Here is a 21,354-nt window from a genome sequence, read left to right as displayed (position 1 = left end):
TCATTTACTATGTTACTGTAGTAATGTTATGCTTTTATTCCTAGGGATTTCTCTGCCCTCATTTACTATGTTACTGTAGTAATGTTATGCTTTTATTCCTAGGGATTTATCTGCTCTCATTTACTATGTTACTGTAGTAATGTTGGGTTTTTATTCCTAGGGATTTCTCTGCCCTCATTTACTATGTTACTGTAGTAATGTTGGGTTTTTATTCCTAGGGATTTATCTGCCCTCATTAACTATCTTACTGTAGTAATGTTGTGTTTTTATTCCTAGGGATTGGATTTTGCTGGATTTACTGGATACATGTTCTTTGGAATTTGTTTTGTTCTTCTCGTTTCTGTACCGTTCCTCCGACTGCTATACTGGAACAAAAAGTTATACAACAAAGAACCTAGTGAGATTGTTGGTAAGTTTGGCCATGAGTGCATCATACAATTAAATGAAAATGGGATTAATAAATTGTATTGAAAACCTGCATTGAGTGTTGCTTTGCAACAAATATTCTGTGTATTTCACTCTGTATCAATTTTATTAACATATTGAAAACTTAAAACCAGGCAAGTACTACCCTTGAACTTGTACAAGTTTTGAAACATTTTGGGGTACATTTTCAGTAGCATTCCTAACTGAAAATTATATACCTCTCTTTAAACCTGCACAAAACAATCCAATATTCAAACACAAGATACCTGCATAAACTGTGTTTGAATATCCAGCTGTTAGTCAAAGAGCTGCCCATAAAATTTTGGTTTTACTGTCATTCAGCACTAATTGATTGGACAAAAAACACTCTTTAATCCTCCTGTAACATTTCTGAAATGCTTCATCTAGAAATTCACTTGTTTTCACACTAGGTATAAAAAGTTGTACATCATCTGCATATAATTTATAAGCCAAACCCCCTCCCTCCCCTTTTACGAAGCCCCGGGACTTACGCACATCCTGGGACGTTGCACGCGCCAGTGGCCTATGCAAAATAGGCGCGCTGGCGCTCAAGTCCCCTACACACGTAAATCCGGCAGGATTTACGCGCGCAGGGCTTTTAAAATCTAGCCCTATCTGTTTACCTAGGTAAATGCCTGTGGACATTGCATTTTCTGGGGTAATTTTGTAACAGCCTGCATAAAGTTGTGGACTGTTGTCAAGTACATTTTTTTGTTCATTTTTTGCACTGTTTAATTTTACTTTTGTAGCTTTTTTGCTGTGACTGATTAGTATTCCCAGCATTTCTGTGTGTTTGGTCTGTAGGCACTTTTCTAGGAAATGTGTGACTTCTGGGTTTTGTGGGGCCTCAGTGTCCCTATAAACTACCAGGAGATAGCTTGCAGGCAGGATAGCAGCCCAGAAACAAGAGGGAACTCAGCTGACATCTTTTTTCCCCCTAAAAATGTTGTAGATATCGCACCTGATATAAAGACAAGTTTTGTATTTATGCTATTCCATTTTTTTTTATAGAACTAAAACATGAGATCTATGTTTGGAGAATGACAGCACAACGCATAAATCCTGCAACTCGAGAAGAAACAGCAGTGAAGTGCCTCCTGATGCAGAAAGTCCTCACTTTGGAAAACTTGCTCAGGAAAAATCTCAGAATGTTTCAGAGGTAAATTGCATTAAAATTCCATAAAACTATAGCAAACTGCAGAGGAGCAGTTTTAGTCCAATGCAGCCATGCATTTTAGAAGACATTTTCTTCATTTATATAATAAAGTATAACTAAATAATTTTTAAAGTTAGCTGCTTGAAGCCAGGATTTTTAAAAATAAATTATACATTGCTTATTTCAATATTTGTATTATCTAGTATAATGTAGGAAAAACTACTGCAGCAAAATTGTGTTTCTTTTACTATAATTATCACTTGTAATGATAAGAGAAACATATCTTAAATGTAATGCTTGTAAAGGATATTGCTTTCACAACTGTAGAAAATCAAGCGGCCTTTTACTGAAGAGCAATATAAGAGTACATTAGCGTGAGGTATTGGAGAAAGTCAGATCCATTGTGAGCTTTGCTGCAAGTGAAATAGCGATAAGTGGGATTGCTTATGCCCCCGCAGACCTGTTGAAACCATCACCTTAGATAGGTAGGGCTGGGGGGAATCTCAGAGCTCAGACCCCTTTGCTGAACTGAGGGAGAACATAGGGAGGGGTTAATATCTGGGGCATTGAGCGCCTTGTTGACCCGGGGAAGATTTTAACAACCTCCCGATCAGGGCATGAAGCCTTGTGACCCTAAGGGGAGGGGAAACCAGGATACCGATGGTACATATTGCACATTGGAGGGGGGGAGTGGCTAAGACATTGATAACATGATTAGCAAAATCGGCAGGTTTCCAACTATGGTTTCTTGAGTTGAAGTTCATGTTTTTGGGTTACAACATATTGTGTGGCTTAACAAAATTTTCATTATGCCTTTTAATATTAATAAGCTGATGTGCACATACTTATATATGATGCATCTCATTATTATTTTTCCACATTAAAGGGATGTTTTTGGTGTCAGTTGAAATGCAAGGCAATATCTCTATTCCTTGTTGGTTCATTCCTAACATTCTACTTGCTTTTTTTGACCATCACCATGGACTAAGCTGAGGATGTCAACATAATGTCCACAAGGACTCAAAATCCTATTCCTGTGTTATGACTCCCAATACTCAACTCACCTGTAGTTGGGATTATTTTTCTCTGTATGTATCACTTTGCACTTTTCCACATTAAAATTAGCATGTTTCCAACTATGTCTCTTGAGTTGTAGTTCATGTTTTTGAGTTAAAACAGATTTGTGTGGCTTAACAAAATTAGGATTATGCCTTTTAATATTATTATAAGCTGATATGCACATATGATGCATCTTATTATTATTTTTCCCATGTTAAATGGTTGTTCTGGTGTCAGTGGTAATGCAAGCCTATCGGTTACCATTAAGGGCCATATGTAATTAAAGAGCTACAACACTTTTTATTTGACAAAAAAAGCAGAGCACAAACTAAAACGTTTTTTTTTTAGATATATCAAAAAAAGGAGGAAGACCTGAGGTGGGGAAAGTGAAATTGAAAGGTGACCAGAAGCAATGTGTGGAGAAAGATGAAGAAATAGCAAAAATATTAAACAAATACTACAGTTCCGTGTTCACTAAAGAAGATCCTGGCGAGGAACCATTGCTGGTTCACAAAACCATGGATGGAAGTGGGGTAGATGCAACCCTGTTTACAAAAGAGAATGCATGGGAAGAGCTGGGAAAACTGAAAGTGGAAAAACCAGGGGTTGGATGATGTATATTCCACAATACTAAGGGAGCTAAGAGATGTGTTGATATGACCGCTGAAAGACCTGTTCAATACATCCCTGGAAACAGGAGTGGTTCCATGAGATTGGAAAAGAGTGTTGGTGGTCCCGCTTCACAAGGATGGTAGCAGAGAGGAAGCCAGAAACTACAGGCTAGTTAGTTTCACCTTTGTGGTGGAAAAATTAATGGAGACTCTGCTAAAGGAATGGATTGTGAACTATCTACAGTCCGCTGGGTTGCTGGACCCGAGGCAGTATGATTCACCAGGGGGAAGGTGCTTTCAGATAAATCTGATTGATTTTTTTTTGTTTGGGTGATTAGAGAACTAGATGAAGGAAGAGCGCTCAATGTGATCCTTTTGAATTTCAGCAAAGCTTTTGCTACGGTCCCGCGTAGGAAGATCATGAATAAAATGAGGAGCTTGGGAGTGGGTGCCAAAGTGTTGGAAGTGTATTACAACATGGTTGACTGACAGGAGACAGTGTGTAACATAAATGGAAGTTATTCTAAAGAGAGAACGCTGTTATGTGGAGTGCCACAGGGATTGGTTTTGGGATCAGTTCTGTTCATTATCTTTGCAGAAGGGCTAGAAGGTGAAGTTAGTCTATTTGCAGATGATACTAAGATCTGAAGAAGTAGAGAGAATGAAAAATGATTTAAGAAAGCTTGAAGAGTGGTCAAATATTTGACAGCTGGGATTCCATGCCAAGAAGTGCAGTCATGTATTTGAGGGTGCAGTAACCCAAAAGAGTGGTATGTGATGGGGATTGTAGACTAATATGCAAGGACTGGGAGAGGGACCTGGCACCTGCAGCTGCACATTTCTGCTCTCTAAAGATGAACAAGACCTAGTGCTTTATGTATTTTTAAAGTAAGCTTCTGACTAAAGATTTATGTGATGACAGCATTAGGTACTAGACCCAGAAAGAAGGCCTATTGTTTGGTCAGAGATGATAGATCTTCACAGTAGAAGAGTCCAGTGGTTTGCTATAGCTGCACTATGACATTAGCATAGCTATTACAAGCTATTGGTCACCCACAGAGTGAAGACTTTGCTACAGTACCTCTAGCCAAGCATTTCTACATCTATTCCACTGGACAGCATATGGAGGTGAACACTAGCTAGCTAGTGCCCATCTCATATGCATGTTCATGTACCCAAGAGTTAGCTAAGAGTATGCTCTCTGGAGAAGGCAACACGAGCCACTTGGGAAGCTGCACAGTAAGAAGTTTTCTGTTTTGCTCAGTCTTCCTTGGGAGCGTACAATGAGCTTTCTGTTTTGTGGCCTAGGCCGTATGGTCTTCCATGTGAGAATTATGCCTAGTTAGAATGGTCAATGGCACTCTAGCATGCAAGGTCATGAGGGTCCCAAATCTTTTACCTAATGAACCTTAAGACAAAAGCCATCCAATGAAAAGATACAACCAGAAAGTGAAGTTTCAAAGCATGTGACCACTTTATTAAACAACATGTGTAGTGACAAGAATCAAAGCAAGTCAACATCTTTAGTAAAAACATTTTGTTAAGATCAGTGGTCCGCAGGCTATCCCAGTGGATCACCGATCTCACCTCCAGCCTGCCCGAATGGGTGCACCACATCCTATGCAACAGGAGCCATCCTATGGCTTGTGCCACCATCTATGGCTGGAGCACCATCTCTGTCTCCAGCCCTGGGTCCTGTGCCAATGCAGCCGGATGCTGGGGGAGATACTAGGGGAGAGAAGTGGTCAGTCGCCACACTGCTTCTGCTTCTGCCCCCTCTCCCTGAGTGCCAATGCTGCCTCCTCCTTGCCCACGACTGGTCACTGTGCTCAGCTGGCCTTTGATGCCAAAGTTGGTTGGGCCCTCCCTAGATACACGTCCCCAATTTTGCCTTTCTTAAAGGGCCAGTGGCACGAACAGGCAAACGGTTCCCTGTGATAACATAACCACTTGGGGGACTATCTGGAGGCCACTGCTGCACTTGCTCCTTGCCTCAGCAATACGTCGACTCATTGGAGTAGTGCTTTGCCTCTGCAGTCCTGATTCCTGGTTCCTGATCCTCGCTCCCTCTCTTGTGTGACTTCCTGAGCTCCTGTGTCCTGGTCCTTGGCAGTCTGGTTTGTATTCTGCCTTCTCATCTTTGTGTTCAGTCTCCTCTTTGCTTTTCTTCAGTGTCTCATCCTGTTCCGGTGACTCCTTGTCTTTCCTTGTTGATCTCATTCGGATTGGACTCCTGGCTTTGACTTTGATTTGGACCTCAACACTGCTTGACCTCTGCCTGCCTCTGATCAGTGCCTGCTTCTGATTGTACTCCACCTGCCCCAACCATTGCCTGGACCACAACACTGCCAGAACGCTGCTTGTCTCTGACCACATCCTAACCCTGGATGATTGCTGCCTGCCCGACTTTGCTTCTTTTTTCATGCTGGCCTGCAACAACTTTATTTCAATGGATCTTGATCTCCACAGAGACCTGCATCTAAGACCAGCTGCCCCAGCACCCGAGGGCTCAACTTAAGGGGAATGTGAGCTAGTAGTGGTGAACCTCCAGTTGAGCCTCTACTTCAGCCAGCTTTGCCTGCCAACAGTGGGGACCTGCAGGGCTCCTCAGAGCTTATGCCAGCACAAATATGTGATGGTAAGCGAAGGTCCAGACAGCCCATGTTGAAAGAGTGCCCTCAAAGGGGGATAGCCTAAGGGCCATGGCAGCAGTTCAAGTAGAAGGCAGTAGGACCATGACTGGAGAGCTCAGCTAGGAGGCAGCAGGACCAGGAGATGATAGAACTGCATGGAGGCAGGAGCTCCAGGAGATGACACAGCAGCAGGATAAGATGAGAAGAGACACCAGCAAGACTGTGACTGGAGACAGCATCAAGGAAGCAGGACTATGGGCACAGCATAACCAGTAAGTAACAGGTCAAAACAGGCAGACCAGTAGACCCTTATGGGTTCAGAAAAGTTAGCTTTTGTAGCCTACCTTGAATCCAGTTCCAAGTTCAGCTTTGCAGCTTCCTCTATTTTCCATGGGATCTATAACTGTCAAGTGTCCCGCCTTCTCTGCAGCTGCAAACTTTCTCGATTTATTTCACCTGGGAGCCTAACAGGGTCTGGAGGACCTGGTCTTCCCCCCCTCCCCAACTCTTCCTTTCTCAGATGCCCCAGTTGGTAGCAGGGAACTTAGGAAATGCAGTCCAAGGCCCCTGTTTTCCTTTTCTATGGCCTCTAGGCCGAAAGCGAGGCCTGGGATTTATTTAATGTGTCAGATAGGGACTTGAGAAACCTTCGTCCCCCCTCTATAGTGACACCAATGATTTAACAACACTAATCTAAGCTCCACTTACTTACTAATATAAATATCACCTTCTGCTTGGTATGTGAAATCCGATAACTTTGTGCAACCTGCAAACGGCCTCCAGAATCATTGCAAGCACCTGTGCTACAGATGCAATTAGTGCATCATCTGGGAAATAAAAAGCAGATAACAGTTTTGAGCTATTGTAACTAGAGCATATTCTTTGGTACAAATATTTTCAAATGTCCACATCTTAAATTAATCTTCCACTAACAAGGGTATTATAAAATTGCATTTTCGTTTAGACAAATTTCACAAGAAGATAAAAATTGGGAAATAAACATTCAAGAACTCCAGAAAACAGTAAGTAGTTGACATCAAGACATTTATATATTTCTTTTTTTCTACAAAACTTGCCTTGAGGTCCTTCTCATATCAATAATATGATTTTATTCAATCTGGAATGAAAGCTGATAAAACTATATATAAAATGTTTCCTCCTAGAGAAATTTCTCTATAGGGTCTATGTAATATATTAACATGCACAATAACTGCTGTTAACATAACACATGTTAATGAACATACTATGGACGAAGGCATTGACACATCTGAAAATTTGCACTGTTTGGTACATATGCAATCATTTTAAATTGGGGAGGGTTATTTTCAAAGTGATTTGTAAGGGCAGAAGCTGGTTTCACTGCATCAATTGTTGCCCTCCCTCAATGTGGTTAAGTCTATGCTTACTGCAGAACCTTCATCTGCTGGTAATAGGTTGGACTTGCTAGGAAAGAATACGTAAAATCTTTCTAGAACATTCTTCAATGGTTAAACTGTGTTTACTGAGTGTTAGCTTTTTTAAGCTACTATTTATTTACCAATATTAAGAACTGTGTGAGTTTAGAAAGAGGAATTTGGGTTAATGTTGTGATTTTGTATAAGTTAGTATTTGTTAAGAATTGTAAGCCTACCTGCAGAACATTGCTATGAAGCATTACTAAGGTGGGCTAAATGAGAATTTGAAAAAAGCTGGCAGAAGAGGCAAAAACTCATAATAAAAACTTTTTAAAATATATCTGAAGCAGGAAGCCTGTGAGGCAATCAGTTTGGACCCTTAGATGATCAAGGGGTTAAAGGGCACTCAGGGAAAACAAGGCCATAACAGAGACCAAATAAATTCTTTGCTTTGGTGTTTACTGAAGAGGATGTTGGGGAGAGACCTGTGCCAGGAACTGTATTCAGTAGTGAGGATTCAGAAAAACTGAAACGAATCATGGTGAAGCTGGAAGATGTAAGAAGGCAGATTGACAAACTAAATAGTTGCCTTAAAAGGGTGGCTCCTACCACCCTATTTCTTTGATTAATGTTGATATGAAAATCTTGGCTGATATTCTGGCTAATAGATTAAACAGTGTCCTCCCCCAAGTGATTAATACTGACCAAATGGGTTTTGTGAAAGGACGACGGGGGTAAAAATATATGTGTGCAGGCTGATTACTGTGTTGAGTTCCACTGCTACAGCCTAAATGCAGAAAAAGCATCCAGTTCTTTATCGTGGGACTATATGGTTTGGGTACTGTCCCACGATGGGTTCTCAGGTAACCCTAATGCCCATATCCTCATTAATGGAGTCCTGTCAGACTCTTTGGTTTTGCAATGTGGAGTTGGCCAAGGTTGTCCCTTTTTGCCTCTGTTGTTTATCTTGGCGTCTAAATTGAGGCGGGAGGCAGGTGAAGCAGGCCTCACAATCAAGGTCCCTGTGCCATCCATGAGTTCAGTCACTTGTCTACCTATAGCACAAGTCCCTTGGCAGTAAACAGATTAAATTAGCAGGCAGCCTGTTGCGGTAGAGGTCGTGTCTCGTGGTCTGCCTCATGCCATTTCCTTTCCTTTATTAAGACGTACCACCAAGTTATCATCACATCTTTACGAAGCCAAACATACCGTCTCAGCTTAATTCTAAGAGTGGCTAACGCAACAAATCAAAACAATTCTGCACTGATTATATGAATTAACAGTACTGGACTGTTACAAATCACTTCGTAGCTGATCTCAATCGAATTCTGAGGATAGAAAAATAAGAGGCTGGTTCACCTTGGTAGTGAGCAGATTCAATTAGCTTTCAGTTGCAGGGCAAAAGCGAGCAGCCAATTGCTGTAGGGGCTGTCTCCAATGGTCTGCCTATCCCAACCTCTGTATCGTCTTGAAATCCCACCGTTCCAGCAGCCCCTTAAAGAGATACTACACTGGTTGCCATCCTAAAGTGTTATAAGGAGCAGTTCACTAAAGGTGGATTACACATGCACATCATCCATTCATGCACAAGAGACCGGAGACCATTTATTAAACTGGAGCATTTGTTGTTAACACCGGTACAAACTCAACAAACAGCCTGGCTTCACAAGTTCCGCCAAGTAAATCCCCCTTCTTTGCTTCCGGGTTCATTCCCACAACGCCAGCAAGTTAATTCTTACAAGTTAGTGAAGGAGACCCTCATAAGGACAGGTTCCGGAGGGGTAATGGGATTAGAAGGGGGATCCGGGCAGGTCCCGTGCAACAAACTAGGGCAATTGCTTAGCGTGCATAAGCTTTTGGGGGTGCAGACTCCAGCCAGCAGAAGGCCCCCGAGGGGGTGCTGTGGCCAAGCCAACACCAAAGAAGAGAGGGATGCGCTGGAGCTGCTGCCAATAGATAATCTGGGGGAGGGACTGCACGAAGGAACGTTTGCCTAAGGCAGCAAATAGTCGTCTTGCACCGGCCCTGGGTCTGGGGCGGGGGCATTGAAGGATTTGAATATAGGGAAAGGGTTAGGATCTTGTCAGAAGGGGGAGAGTTTAACACTGAGCACTAGGGGAGAGAAAGAAGGATTTGGGGGATTTGATTTTTCTTTATATTGAGTCTTGGGAATGAGGCAATTGGGACTCGGGGGGGAAGATTTATTTTTTTTATTTTTTGGGTATTGGGAGAGAAAGGGATGAAGAACTTGGGGGACGTGTGTTTTTATTATTCCGGTCGTGTTGGGCTGGAGGGAGGGAGGGAGATCGGGGGGGGGGGGATGTTTTAACAGGACTAAGCCCATTATTGCTGAATTTCAGCAGTAACTGGCTAAGGGAGTCATCGAGTAAATGTTGAAGATTTATGCCAAAATAAACTGGCACTACAGGATGCTTTTCTTATGATGCTGGTTCATTTAAATAACCTTAAACTACAAATGGGGCATTTTTCTTGCAGTTAAGTCTGGCAAGAAACTTAATTGCATGAAACTGTACTTCACTTTCACTTCTGTGATTTTTGTTTTCATGGGATTTAGCTAATGCTGAATCACTGCTTTGCTGATCTGCATGATTTTTTCAGCTCTTAAGTGACTCAGAATATTTTTTTTGTGACTAGGTTCACAAATGCTAAATTATGCCTGCTAAACCAGCAAGGATCCACATCCAGAATTCGCAAATGTGATTAAACACATTATTTATGCAAAACTGCGTTTGCAAAGCCATTTTTGGCTTAAGTGCATCGGCCCCTAAATTTACTAAATCTAACCAAGCAAACGTTAACTGACTAGATTTAATCAAATGTTCAGTTAGATTGAGATGAAAAATCACCTAAATATAATTAAACTGTTATCTTAGCCACTAAATATTTTTTTTGGCCATCTGCTCCGTATGAATTTGAGAGTTTGATGGCATATTTGCAGGATCAGTTCTTTTCTTATAGTTTTTGCTTTATCTACAGCACGGGATAGCAGACAAGATTCTTCTCATCAAATGCCTTACTGTGTTGGGTTTTGTTATCTTCATGTTTTTCCTCAATTCATTTGTTTCAAGCATCCACCTGGAGCTTGGTAAGTCATTTCCACTGCTTTAATTTACACTGATTGTTAAATTTTCAAAGGATTTAGCTCCCTAACTTTGGAAGGCAGTATCCTAAATTGACGCCTTTGAAAATGAACTAGGGCTATGTCCCTAAATGTAGTTATACGAGGACTCTAAATTTAGGACCATGAAAGGTAGTTGGTTATGGGGGTGGATATAGGGCAGGGGAAAATGGGTCTCTTACATCAATTTCCAACAATAGCCACCCTAATTTAGGGTATTACATCTAGGCAAATGAACGGCAGGCCTACATTTAGGTACATTTTCAGCCAAAAATTGACTAGGTATCTAACTTAAGGTCCTAAATTTAGGGATTCAGCTTTTTTGTATATCATCCTCATTCTTAATTGCAGAGTTTTAGTAGCTATATGGGTTCTGGTGAAGATAGAGCAAGGACCTATGTGGTTTCAAAATTCATGTACATCTGTATCACTGCATAATTCATATGTTGGTTCAATAAAAGGTGTCATCATCTGAAAGTGTACAGTACATGACGGAGGGGTTAAAGGGGCTCTTAGGGAAGATAAGGCCATTGCAGAAAGACTAAATTAATTCTTTGCTTCTGTGTTTACTAATGAGGATGTTGGGGAGATACCAATTCCAGAGATGGTTTTGAAGGGTGATGAGTCAGACGAACTGAACCAAATCACTGTGAACCTGGAAGATGTAGTAGGCCAGATTGACAAACTAAAGAGTAGCAAATCACCTGGACCGGATGGTATGCATCTTAGGGTACTGAAGAAACTAAAAAATGAAATTTCTGATCTATTAGTTAAAATTTGTAACCTATCATTAAAATCATCTGTTGTACCTGAAGACTGGAAAATTGCCAATGTAACCCCAATATTTAAAAAGGGCTCCAGGGGCGATCCTGGAAACTATAGTGAGTTACAGGCACTAGTTACCTATCCACCTTACACTAAACTTCTGCAGGACCGGGCAGTACTCCACACTCACCCTAAATTCCTACCTAAGGTAGTTTCGGAGTTTCATCTCAATCAATCCATCATACTACCTACCTTTTTTCCCAGGCCCCATTCCAATCCAGGAGAGCAGGCTCTGCATACCCTTAACTGCAAATGGGCTCTAGCATTCTACCTAGACCGTACAACTGCCCACAGGGAAAGCACTCAAATATTTATCTCTTTCCATCCTATCAAATTGGGACAGCCTGTGGGTAAGCAGACTCTCTCCTCCTGGCTAGCAGACTGCATATCCTTTTGCTATCAGCAAGCAGGCATTCCTTTTCACGACCGTATTAATGCACACTCTGTAAGGGCCATGGCCTACGATCAGTGCCGCTTCCTGACATTTGCAGGGCTGCCACCTGGAGTTCTCTCCATACCTTCACAGCCCACTATTGCTTGGACAAAGCCGGAAGACAAGATTCCATCTTTGGCCACTCTGTATTGTGTAACCTATTTCCAATGTGACGTACCATCACCCTTCCGCCTGCCCGGTGGGGTTCAGGATGCCCTCTACCAAATTCCACCCCAGTTATTGTGCCGGTTGCAAGCCTTTGGGTACATTTGGTGCATATCTGGACATCCTCAGCTCGGTACTCGCCCATATGTGAGGACTACCATCCTGCTTGTCCTGTGAGAAGGCAAATGTTTCTTACCTGTAACAGGTGTTCTCACAGGACAGCAGGATGTTAGTCCTCACGAAACCCGCCTGCCACCCCGCGGTGTTTCTTATTTTTTTCGGCACTGCCTGTAGCTTTGTAACAAGACTGAAGGGAGACCCCTGCTGGCTGCAGGGTTGGTGCCGTGCTGGGCATGCCCAGTAGGGGCCAGTCAAAGTTCTGGAAACTTTGACAGAAGTTTTCCGTGATTGGGCTCCATCCTCGATGTCACCCATATGTGAGGACTAACATCCTGCTGTCCTGTGAGAATACCTGTTACAGGTAAGCAACATTTGCTATCTCTGGCCAAGAAGATGACACAAGGATTAATCTACAATACCCATCTGTTGCACAGAAAAAAGGAAGAAAAACTCTTTCATTTCTGAAATTGAATCATAACTTCCTTTTTATGTAGATGACATAGAAAGCCAAGCATATTAATATGGATGATGATGCATGTGTCAGGCAGCGGCAAAATGTTCAGATTACTAATTTAGTTTTGCTCATTTTAACCACAGGATGGATTGCAATTTTGGGGGCTTTATGGCTGCTCATATTAGCCGACATCCATGATTTTGAGATGATCCTACACAGAGTGGAATGGGCGACCCTCCTGTTCTTTGCAGCGTTGTTTGTCCTGATGGAGGTAACGTTTCTGAAAACAGACAGATGTTTATTTAAAAATACCTCTGGGCTACTTTTATGTGCAAGAGTGAAAGGGAGTTTTAGCATTGTAAATACTAATTATAAAGAAAGATGTGGAGTAAAATGAATTACTGTGGTCTTTAACATTACAGATTTTTTTTTTAAGCATTTCAACATAAGAATCAGAGAAATATGAGAGCACAAAAAGGCCGCATGGCCTATCTAATCTGCCCAACTAATTTAGCTGCACAATTCCCATCATTCTCTCAGAGATCCCCTGAATTTATTCCATGCTTGTTTGAATATCACTTTTGTCTCTACCGCCTACGGATAATTTAGCAAGATTTGACTCATAAGTTCTGTATTTTATCCCAACAAAACACTGTCTGCTAAACGTGTGTGACGTTTTTTTCTAAGTGATAGAATGCAAACTGTTTCACTTCTTCCCTGCGAGGTCTTGATATACATCGTCAGCCAATTTCTCTTTTTTTTTACAATGCTGATCACGTGCTTTTTACATACACACAGGATTGCATTTAGTGATGGAGACAAATCATAATTATTCAGTGCAAAAGCAAGCTCCCTGTCTGAAACCTATATTTAAGGCTCAGGGCAAAGTCACACTGCTTTTTTCGGGCAAGATTTTCTGTGGAATTTTCTGGCTTACAAAATGTGCAGCCAAGCCGCACATTTTACTTTCAGAAATTAATGACTGCCAAAGGCAACCTCCCTAGGCACACGCGCATCTCTGCTCTTCATTTAAAGGGCACCTAGCGGGAAAAGCCCCGCGGACTTTCTTGATGACATCATTGCCTCGTCTCTCCTGCATCCCTATAAAAGGGCTTCACTGTCAGTCCAGCTTTGCCTTCACAAGGGGTGGGGTTGTCTTGCTCCTGGAGTTCTTGTGACATCTCTTCGATCCTGGAGTCTTTGCTTCTTCAAAGCCTTGTTCTTCATGAGAGCACCTCTATGTTCTTGGTCTTTCATCGTCGCCTCATCCAAGTCTTCTCAGCCTTTGCCTCATCCAAGTCTGTCAAGTTCAGGATGTTTCAGTCCTTGTTCCAAAGTTCTGCCTTCCAGCTCTTCTCTCATCCTTTCTCCAGGCATGCCAGCATCTTGGTCCGTGACCAGCCCTCAGTGGGTTGTGTAGGGCACCTCTTGGCTCAAGGCCTGTCTCCAAATCCGTCTTCGCTGGGTCAAGACCTCAGAGTCCATCCTTGTTTTAGATTTCCAAGTTCCAAGTCAAGTTCCCAGTTCTGGTCTTGTGGTGCTTGTCCGGCCAGCAGATTTTTATTTATTTATTTTATTTATTTAAGGATTTATATACCGGGGTTCCTGTATAATATACATATCACCCCGGTTTACAATGAACAGTAACTATCGCTTCAAGTTAGCGGTTTACAATGAACATGGTTAATCCAAAATAACAGGAAAAAATATATAATAATGTTAACAATTAAGAAGTAATAATAAATAGATAAAATAACAATTAATAAATAAATAATAATAAATAAATGAAAAAAATGAAAAAAAAAAACAAACTAACTAACATTAAACATCCATGAAAGGTAACAGTGAATAAGATAACAAGTTATGTGAAATATGCTGGGGTAAATGGATGATATGTGACCTGCTCTTAGCTCTGCGGGAATGCTTGTTTAAATAACCAAGTCTTAAGTTTCCCTTTAAATGTAGAGTGGCATGGTTCCAAACGAAGGTCTGGAGGGAGCGAGTTCCAAAGTGAAGGGCCCGCTGTGGATAATGCACGTTTCCTCAGAACGGATTTCGCAGGTTGTGTGATTAGTCTGTTCTGATAAGCGCTTCTGGTCGGTTTCACGGATGTGTGTAGTTGAATTTGGAATGTTAGCTTGAGAGGTGCGATGTTGTACAAGGCTTTATGTATCATCATTAAGGATTTGAATTGGATCCTGAATTTAATTGGGAGCCAGTGGAGATGAAGGAGGATTGGGGTAATATGATCTCTTTTTTTGGCATTTGAGAGGATTCTTGCTGAGGCATTAAGGACCATCTGAAGTGGTTTTGTGGTGCATGCTGGTAGGCCTAGAAGGAGGGAGTTGCAGTAGTCCAGTTTTGGGAGTATGATGGCCTGTAGTACCATGCGGAAGTCTCTGTATAGCAGGAGTGGTTTTAGTTTCTTTAAGGTTTGAAGTTTAAAGAAACATTCTTTTGTAGTGTTATTGACGAATTTGTTGAGGCTGAATCCGCTGTCTATGATGACTCCTAGGTCTTTTACTTGTTGTGAAAAGGTATCCAGGCTTTGGCTAGTATTAAGAGTTGTGGGTGAGACATAGTTTTCCGATTGCCATGTTACTCATGCCAAGGGATTGTGGGTGAGACATAGTTTCCAGATTGCCATGTTACTCATGCCAAGGGATGTCCTGCCCCCAGCATGTCTGTGGCAGGTTGTGTAGGGCATATAGTGGGACAGCATGGTCCACAATCAGCCTTTGGGTTATGTAGGGCGCATTGCGGTGCAGTGCCCTGTTGAAGCTGAACTCAAACCTGATCCTTCGTCCATGTTCCATGTCTTGTGTCCTCAGCCTTCGTCTGTCCTAACGCTCAAGCTGTTCCCAAGCGGCAGGTCTGAAAGGGCTATCCAGTGGCTGGAGGGCTGCCACAGAGGCCAACTTCGCGTTGTTGGGTCTCACTCTGTGCGAGCAGGTTCACTGGAGGCTTGAGAGCTACGTTCCAAGTCCATGCTATGTCCAGCCTGGATAAGCTCACTTCCCATGGTGCCTATCTTGGAGCCTCGCCCTGAGGTTGTGCCATGATCCAAGGCTCACTGTCTCTCGAACAAAGCAACCGCAGTCCCACGCTCGCAATATACACCATATATCTACACCATTTTATGCATGTAGTGTAGGGGAATTCTGAGGGGGGGAATCATTTGGGTGGGATTTAGATTTATATGCATATGTTTTGATTTTAAAAAGTATGAGGTGAATTTTAAGAGTTGTGTCTGTGTAAAAATGAACGTGTGTGCCCACACAAATAGCAAATATTTGTGCAAACATACAACAGAAAGTAATGGTACACAAATAAATTTACTCGAATAAAAAGGACTGGGGGGTGTCAATATTTACGCGTATAAGTTGCTATTTTAAAACCTGCCAAAGCAACGCGCACACGGCCGTTACCTGTGCATATTTACACCTGCTAATTATCTGGTGTGATTCAGAATATAATTCTTTATAGCCAGATACTGACTGGGTGAGGGATTTGGGTAAACTGGCGGGAATGAAGGCTGAAGAACCAAGGGGGGCCTTGATGGCCTACAGATAGACTGGTAATTGGTTAAACTGGTATTTTCTTACACACGCTCATATTATAAAATTTGATAATTCACGTGTGTAAAAGCCAACAAGTGCTAAGGAAAATACGTGAGTTAAATTTCCTCATGTGAATGATTAAAATTAGGAGCACAAATACGAGCTCATAGCAGATGTCCGCAACTTATCCGGATAAGTTTTGACTTAGCTGGATAAGTCATCAAACGCTAATTATCCATTCATTTTCCTTATCCGCTTAAGTAGTTCTTTTACTTCCCCAGCTATCTTATGTAGCCAGATAAGTCTTAAACAGCACTACGTAGCCACATAAATCTCCGCACTGCTATTTAGCACGATTTATTTATTTATTTAGCATGATATTTTTGCCACTTAGCCGGATAAGGCAAATCTTATGTGGCTATGTTTAAAATATGCAAACATGTTGTTGGGTCGATTTACCTGTAGTTTATATAGCGTGTGCACATTTGCGCGCAGGATATAAAAATGTGTGTCCAGAATGCGTGCATGTGCATCTGTACAGCTGTGTATATGTTTTAAAGTCCTCCTCCCTGTGGTACATTTTCTTGGAAGAACTCTGTGCACAAATCAGCAGTTGTGACTTGTGCTTTGCTGGGATAATTTTCAAAGTCAACTAAGTTAGGAGGAATGCGTTTACTTTGAAGTGTAGTGCAATTTGTGAATTTATGGGCCCACAAATTTGTGTGGGTTGTCTCCTAGAATGGGGGGAAAAGCTTTATTGTATCAGGCCCTTTGGTTAAACGGTTTTGACACTTGACCTTGGATTTTAAAATCGATGTTTATTTGCATGCTGTGTATTATATTAAGAAGAATGTGCTGGATATGTTGAAAAGATTACACCTACGGATTAACAGGTGAATTTTTCAAGGGACATCATCATTTTGAAAAGCCATTTACCCACATTAAGTGCACTGAATGCAGGTAAAACCTATGGCGTTTACTGTAGCCATTTTCAAAAGATCACTTGCGTGAGTAAAGTGAATTTCCACGTGTACAGCCCAGTCCTAAGCATGTTAATCCTTTTGAAAATCATCTCCAAAGTGCGCCTGATGTGGAGTCCTTCTGCAAAACAACTGCTGCTGGGTGCCATTTATGGTGATATCAATTTTTTTTTCTTTTCTAGATTATTGAATAACATTGTAAAATAATGTACATGAAAGAGCTTTTTTTGCAGGGGACACTGTTCAGCATGATTATTTTAGTAGAGGGTACTGTTTGGTGCTTTAGTTGGCACTAGCATGATCCCCCAATGGAGTCCAATAACAAGATTTAAGTATTTTATTTTAAGATCCCCTTTTTTTACTACATTTTTGAGGGATTATTACAAGCTTTTAGTTACATTATCTATAATGTTGGGGTTTATTTTACCATTTACTTATTGGTGCTGTTGCTATTTTAGGCTCTGACTCATCTGCACTTAATAGACTATATTGGAGAACAGACAGCTCTCTTAATAAAGGTAAACATCTTTTATTAAACTTTCCAGTATGTATCATGTTGTATTGTATGGTAATTTGCTATAAACTGCATTTCATGTTCTGTGACCTGCTTGGAGTCTGATTGGATATGCAGGAAGTTAAGTGGGAGCAAATAAATAAAAAAAAATAGAAAGGGACCTGTGTTTATCCATCCATTTGAGAGCAAAATAATTTTCCAGTCACCAAATTTTATCATGTAAGAAGAAAAATGTAAATATCTTCAGTTAATTTGAAAGCCAGGCACATCGGGTCAGTATTTTCAAAGAACAAATCCTGCCAAAAATTTCCAGCAGTTGAAGGTTGCAGAATATTGATGACTGCTCCATTCCAAAAAAAAACCTCTTCCTCTCTCCAGCAACTTGAGAGAGAGCAAGAAAGCCAGGCAGAGAAAAAGAAACTGAACTGGTGGTACACCCGTCACACAGCATCCTCCACATATACACAGCCTGTTCACAGATGCATGCATTACCCCGACACACACACAGACGTCACAGTTAGCCACCCCTCTGAAAACACACAGGTACTTTTCATACACGCAGCCCGCCACATTCTATTATTTCTACACAAACATTCATTCACACACCCCACCCCCATGCATAAAACAACCTCTCCCCTTCTCACATGCGCACACATCTCTCGACAAGTACATACATACCCAACAATGTTCTCTGCATCAAGATATAGCAAACTGGTTCTTTTTTTTTGAGTGCAAACTGCCTGTGCTTTCAACAGTCCTGAAGAGAAAGTTACAAGACTACTCTATCAGGTGGAGATTAGAAGGCAGGCTAGCAGTGTGCCTTAAAGAAAAAGGTCTCCAATATGCATATCTTCAATAGCCAAAACCCTAGCAAAACTCGAGAGACAGGATTCATAATCATGATAGTGCTCTTTTGGGCAGGACAAATACAGTTCCTTCTCCTTCTGAAGATATTAATTGGTGTGACTCATTCTACTACTGTCTAACACCTATTATAGGTAAGTTATTTTACTGTCTCCTTTTGTAATTTTGTCCATAATCTTCCATGACCTCTACTGAAAAGAGCAAGAAACCTGTGAGAGAGTCAGTTGGACCATTAGATGACAGAGGGCTTAAAGACTAAATGGTTTCTTTGCTTCTGTTTACTAATGAGGATGTTGGGGAGACACTGGTTCCAGAGAAGGTTTTCAAGGATGATGAGTCAGCTGATCTGAACCAAATCACTGTGAACCTGGAAGGTGTAGTAGGCTAGACTGACAAACTAAAGAGCAGTAAATCACCTGGACCGGATGGTATGCATGCCAGGGTTCTGAAGGAACTAAAATATGAAATTTCAGATCTATTAGTTAAAATTTGTAACCTATCATTAAAATCATCCATTGTACCTGAAGACTGGAGGCTGGCCAATGTAACCCCAATATTTACAAAGGGCTCCAGGGGCGATCCTGGTAACTATAGACCAGTGAGCCTGACTTCAGTGCCGGGGAAAATAGTGGAAACTATTCTCAAGATCAAAATAACAGAGCATATAGACAGACATGGTTTAACGGAACATAATTGGCATAGATTTATCCAAGGGAAGTCTTGCCTCACAAATCTGCTTCATTTTTTGAAGGGTTTAATAAAAGTGGATAAAGGTGAACCGGTAGATGTAGTGTACTTGGATTTTCAGAAGGCGTTTGACAAAGTTCCTCATGAGAGGCTTCTAAGAAAACTAAAAAGTCATGGGATAGGTGGCGATGTCCTTTCGTGGATTGCAAACTGGTTAAAAGTCAGGCAACAGAGAGTAGGATTAAATGGACAATTTTCTCAGTGGAAGGGAGTGGACAGTGGAGTGCCTCAGGGATCTGTATTGGGACCCTTACTGTTCAATATATTTATAAATGATCTGGAAAGAAATACGAGTGAGCAGGGCCGGCAGAACCACTAGGCGAGCTAGGCCTATGCCTAGGGCGCCGAGACTTAGGAGGCGCCACTGCAGGCAGCAGAATTTTGAAAGGGCAAAAAGTGCCCTTTCAAAATTCTGCCAGCCTTCGACTCGCCTAGATGGAGACCAAGTGCCGAAACTTAGGGGGCACCGTGGCAGGCAGCCAGCTCCCGACTCGCCCTGCCTCCGCCCGAGTGCCACCGTCCCGACACCCCCCTAGAGGTCCCAGGAGCGATCTGCCGCTCCCGGGGCCTCGGCTGCCACGAAGCAAAATGGCGCCGGTGGCCTTCAGCCCCTACCATGTGACAGGAGTCAACCAATGGCACTGGTAGCCCCTGTCACATGGTAGGGGCTGAAGGCCACCGGCGCCATTTTGCTTCGTGGCAGCCGAAGCCCCGGGAGCGGCAGATCGCTCCTGGGACCTCTAGGGGGGTGTCGGGAGGGTGGCACTCGGGCGGAGGCAGGGCGAATCGGGAGCTGGCTGCCTGCCACGGCGCCCCCTACATCTCTGTGCCGATCTTCTTTTTGTGTATGTGAGAAAGGAATCTGCCAGTTTAAAAAAAATGTAATATGATAATACATGTACCTGAACTTTTGAAAAGTTGGATGAAAGATGAAATTACTGAATTTTAAGCATCCCTCTTCTGGAAAATAAAATTTAACTTAAAGTGGGTAGAGACAAATACTAAAGCAAAAAAAATGAAAGTATTTAAAATGTTCATCTCAGCAAAATCACAAATTTGATACTGAGGCCAGGTGGAGTTTGGGTTGTTTTTTTTTTTTTTAAGCATAATTTAAGCATAAAGACTAGAATAGAATCTGAAATGTTTTGCTTTTTTTTTTTTTTTTTAAGCCTTTAGAAAATGTATATTTTTAAATGACTAAGACTGGCATCTTCCATTTAAAAGGGAAGCCGACTAAGGATGTCTTTCTGTTCCATATCTCCCACATGAATAATCATACGACTGATAGTTTGAAGAAAGACACTTGCTTTATTGCCTGGAAGCGTAAAACAAGAGAAGCTGTACTGTGTGGGTGGCTGTCCCTTGGGAGGACAGAACCTGAAGGAAGGATGTCATTTGGCCTTTTGATAGGAATGTGGTTTTCTTATTTAACGGTTGGGAGCATCACTTTCACTTTTAGTAAAAGTGAAAAATGCTGCAAGTCTGAAAGCAAGGTGCTTCGTGTTTGTGAGACAGGGAGGGTGCTCCTGTATGTGTGTGGCGTATATGTGAATCAGGGAGGGTTCTTCTGTGCGTCAATGTGTGTGCGCGAGAGAGATGGAGCATGTTTTTGGCTGGCTTGTGGCTGTGAGAGAGGGCATGTGTGTGATTGAGCCTGTTTGTGAGATAGAACATGTGTGTGATTGAGAGCTTGTGTGTAAGTGAAATAGAGCATGTGTGTGATTGAAAGCCTGTGTGTAAGTAAGAGAGAGCGAGAGCATGTGTGATTGAGAGAGACTGGCCAGAGAGGTAACGTGTGTATGTGTGAGAGAGGCTGATCAGGGATATGACTGGTGTGTGTGTGTGTGAGAGAGACTGGTTGGGGAGATGATTGGTGTGTGAGAGACAGAAACTAGTCCTGAGGGTGTAACTGGTGTGTGCGTGTGAGAGAGAGAAGAGACTAGTTGTGGTCCCTAAGGAAAAGGTCTGTGAGGACAGCTTCAGCAGCTATGCTGCTTCTGGTATGGTCTGCAAGGGAAAGGAGTAGGAGAACTGCTGGAGAGGGTAAGTAAAGGTGGCTTTTTAAGTTCATTTTTCTTGATTGACTATCATTTTAATTATTGGGTAGTATGTGATGTGTCTGCTGTTTGAAATATTTTATTGGTATTTGGTAAAGCTTTCAAAATTTGCATGAGTAATTATTGGATATTCTATTCATCAGCTGTTTTGAAATTTATTTTATTTGTATGATTTTATAATTATGATTAATTATTT

The 21,354-nt window shown here is 41.9% G+C and overlaps 1 protein-coding gene across 1 annotated transcript in view; it reads left to right on the top strand.

The window, feature by feature from the left end:
• Positions 1-21,354, top strand: part of LOC115092998 (P protein-like) — a 120,555-nt gene that overhangs the window by 89,585 nt on the left and 9,616 nt on the right. The window contains exons 14-19 of the mRNA XM_029604554.1: positions 277-409; positions 1,459-1,606; positions 6,871-6,928; positions 10,298-10,406; positions 12,580-12,707; positions 17,435-17,494. Coding sequence (XP_029460414.1) covers positions 277-409; positions 1,459-1,606; positions 6,871-6,928; positions 10,298-10,406; positions 12,580-12,707; positions 17,435-17,494 — 636 coding nt within the window. The remainder of the gene's footprint in view (positions 1-276; positions 410-1,458; positions 1,607-6,870; positions 6,929-10,297; positions 10,407-12,579; positions 12,708-17,434; positions 17,495-21,354) is intronic.

The sequence above is a fragment of the Rhinatrema bivittatum genome, chromosome 5, assembly GCF_901001135.1.
Source record: "Rhinatrema bivittatum chromosome 5, aRhiBiv1.1, whole genome shotgun sequence".
Lineage (NCBI taxonomy): Eukaryota > Metazoa > Chordata > Amphibia > Gymnophiona > Rhinatrematidae > Rhinatrema > Rhinatrema bivittatum.
This window is presented reverse-complemented; position numbering and strand designations above follow the sequence as displayed.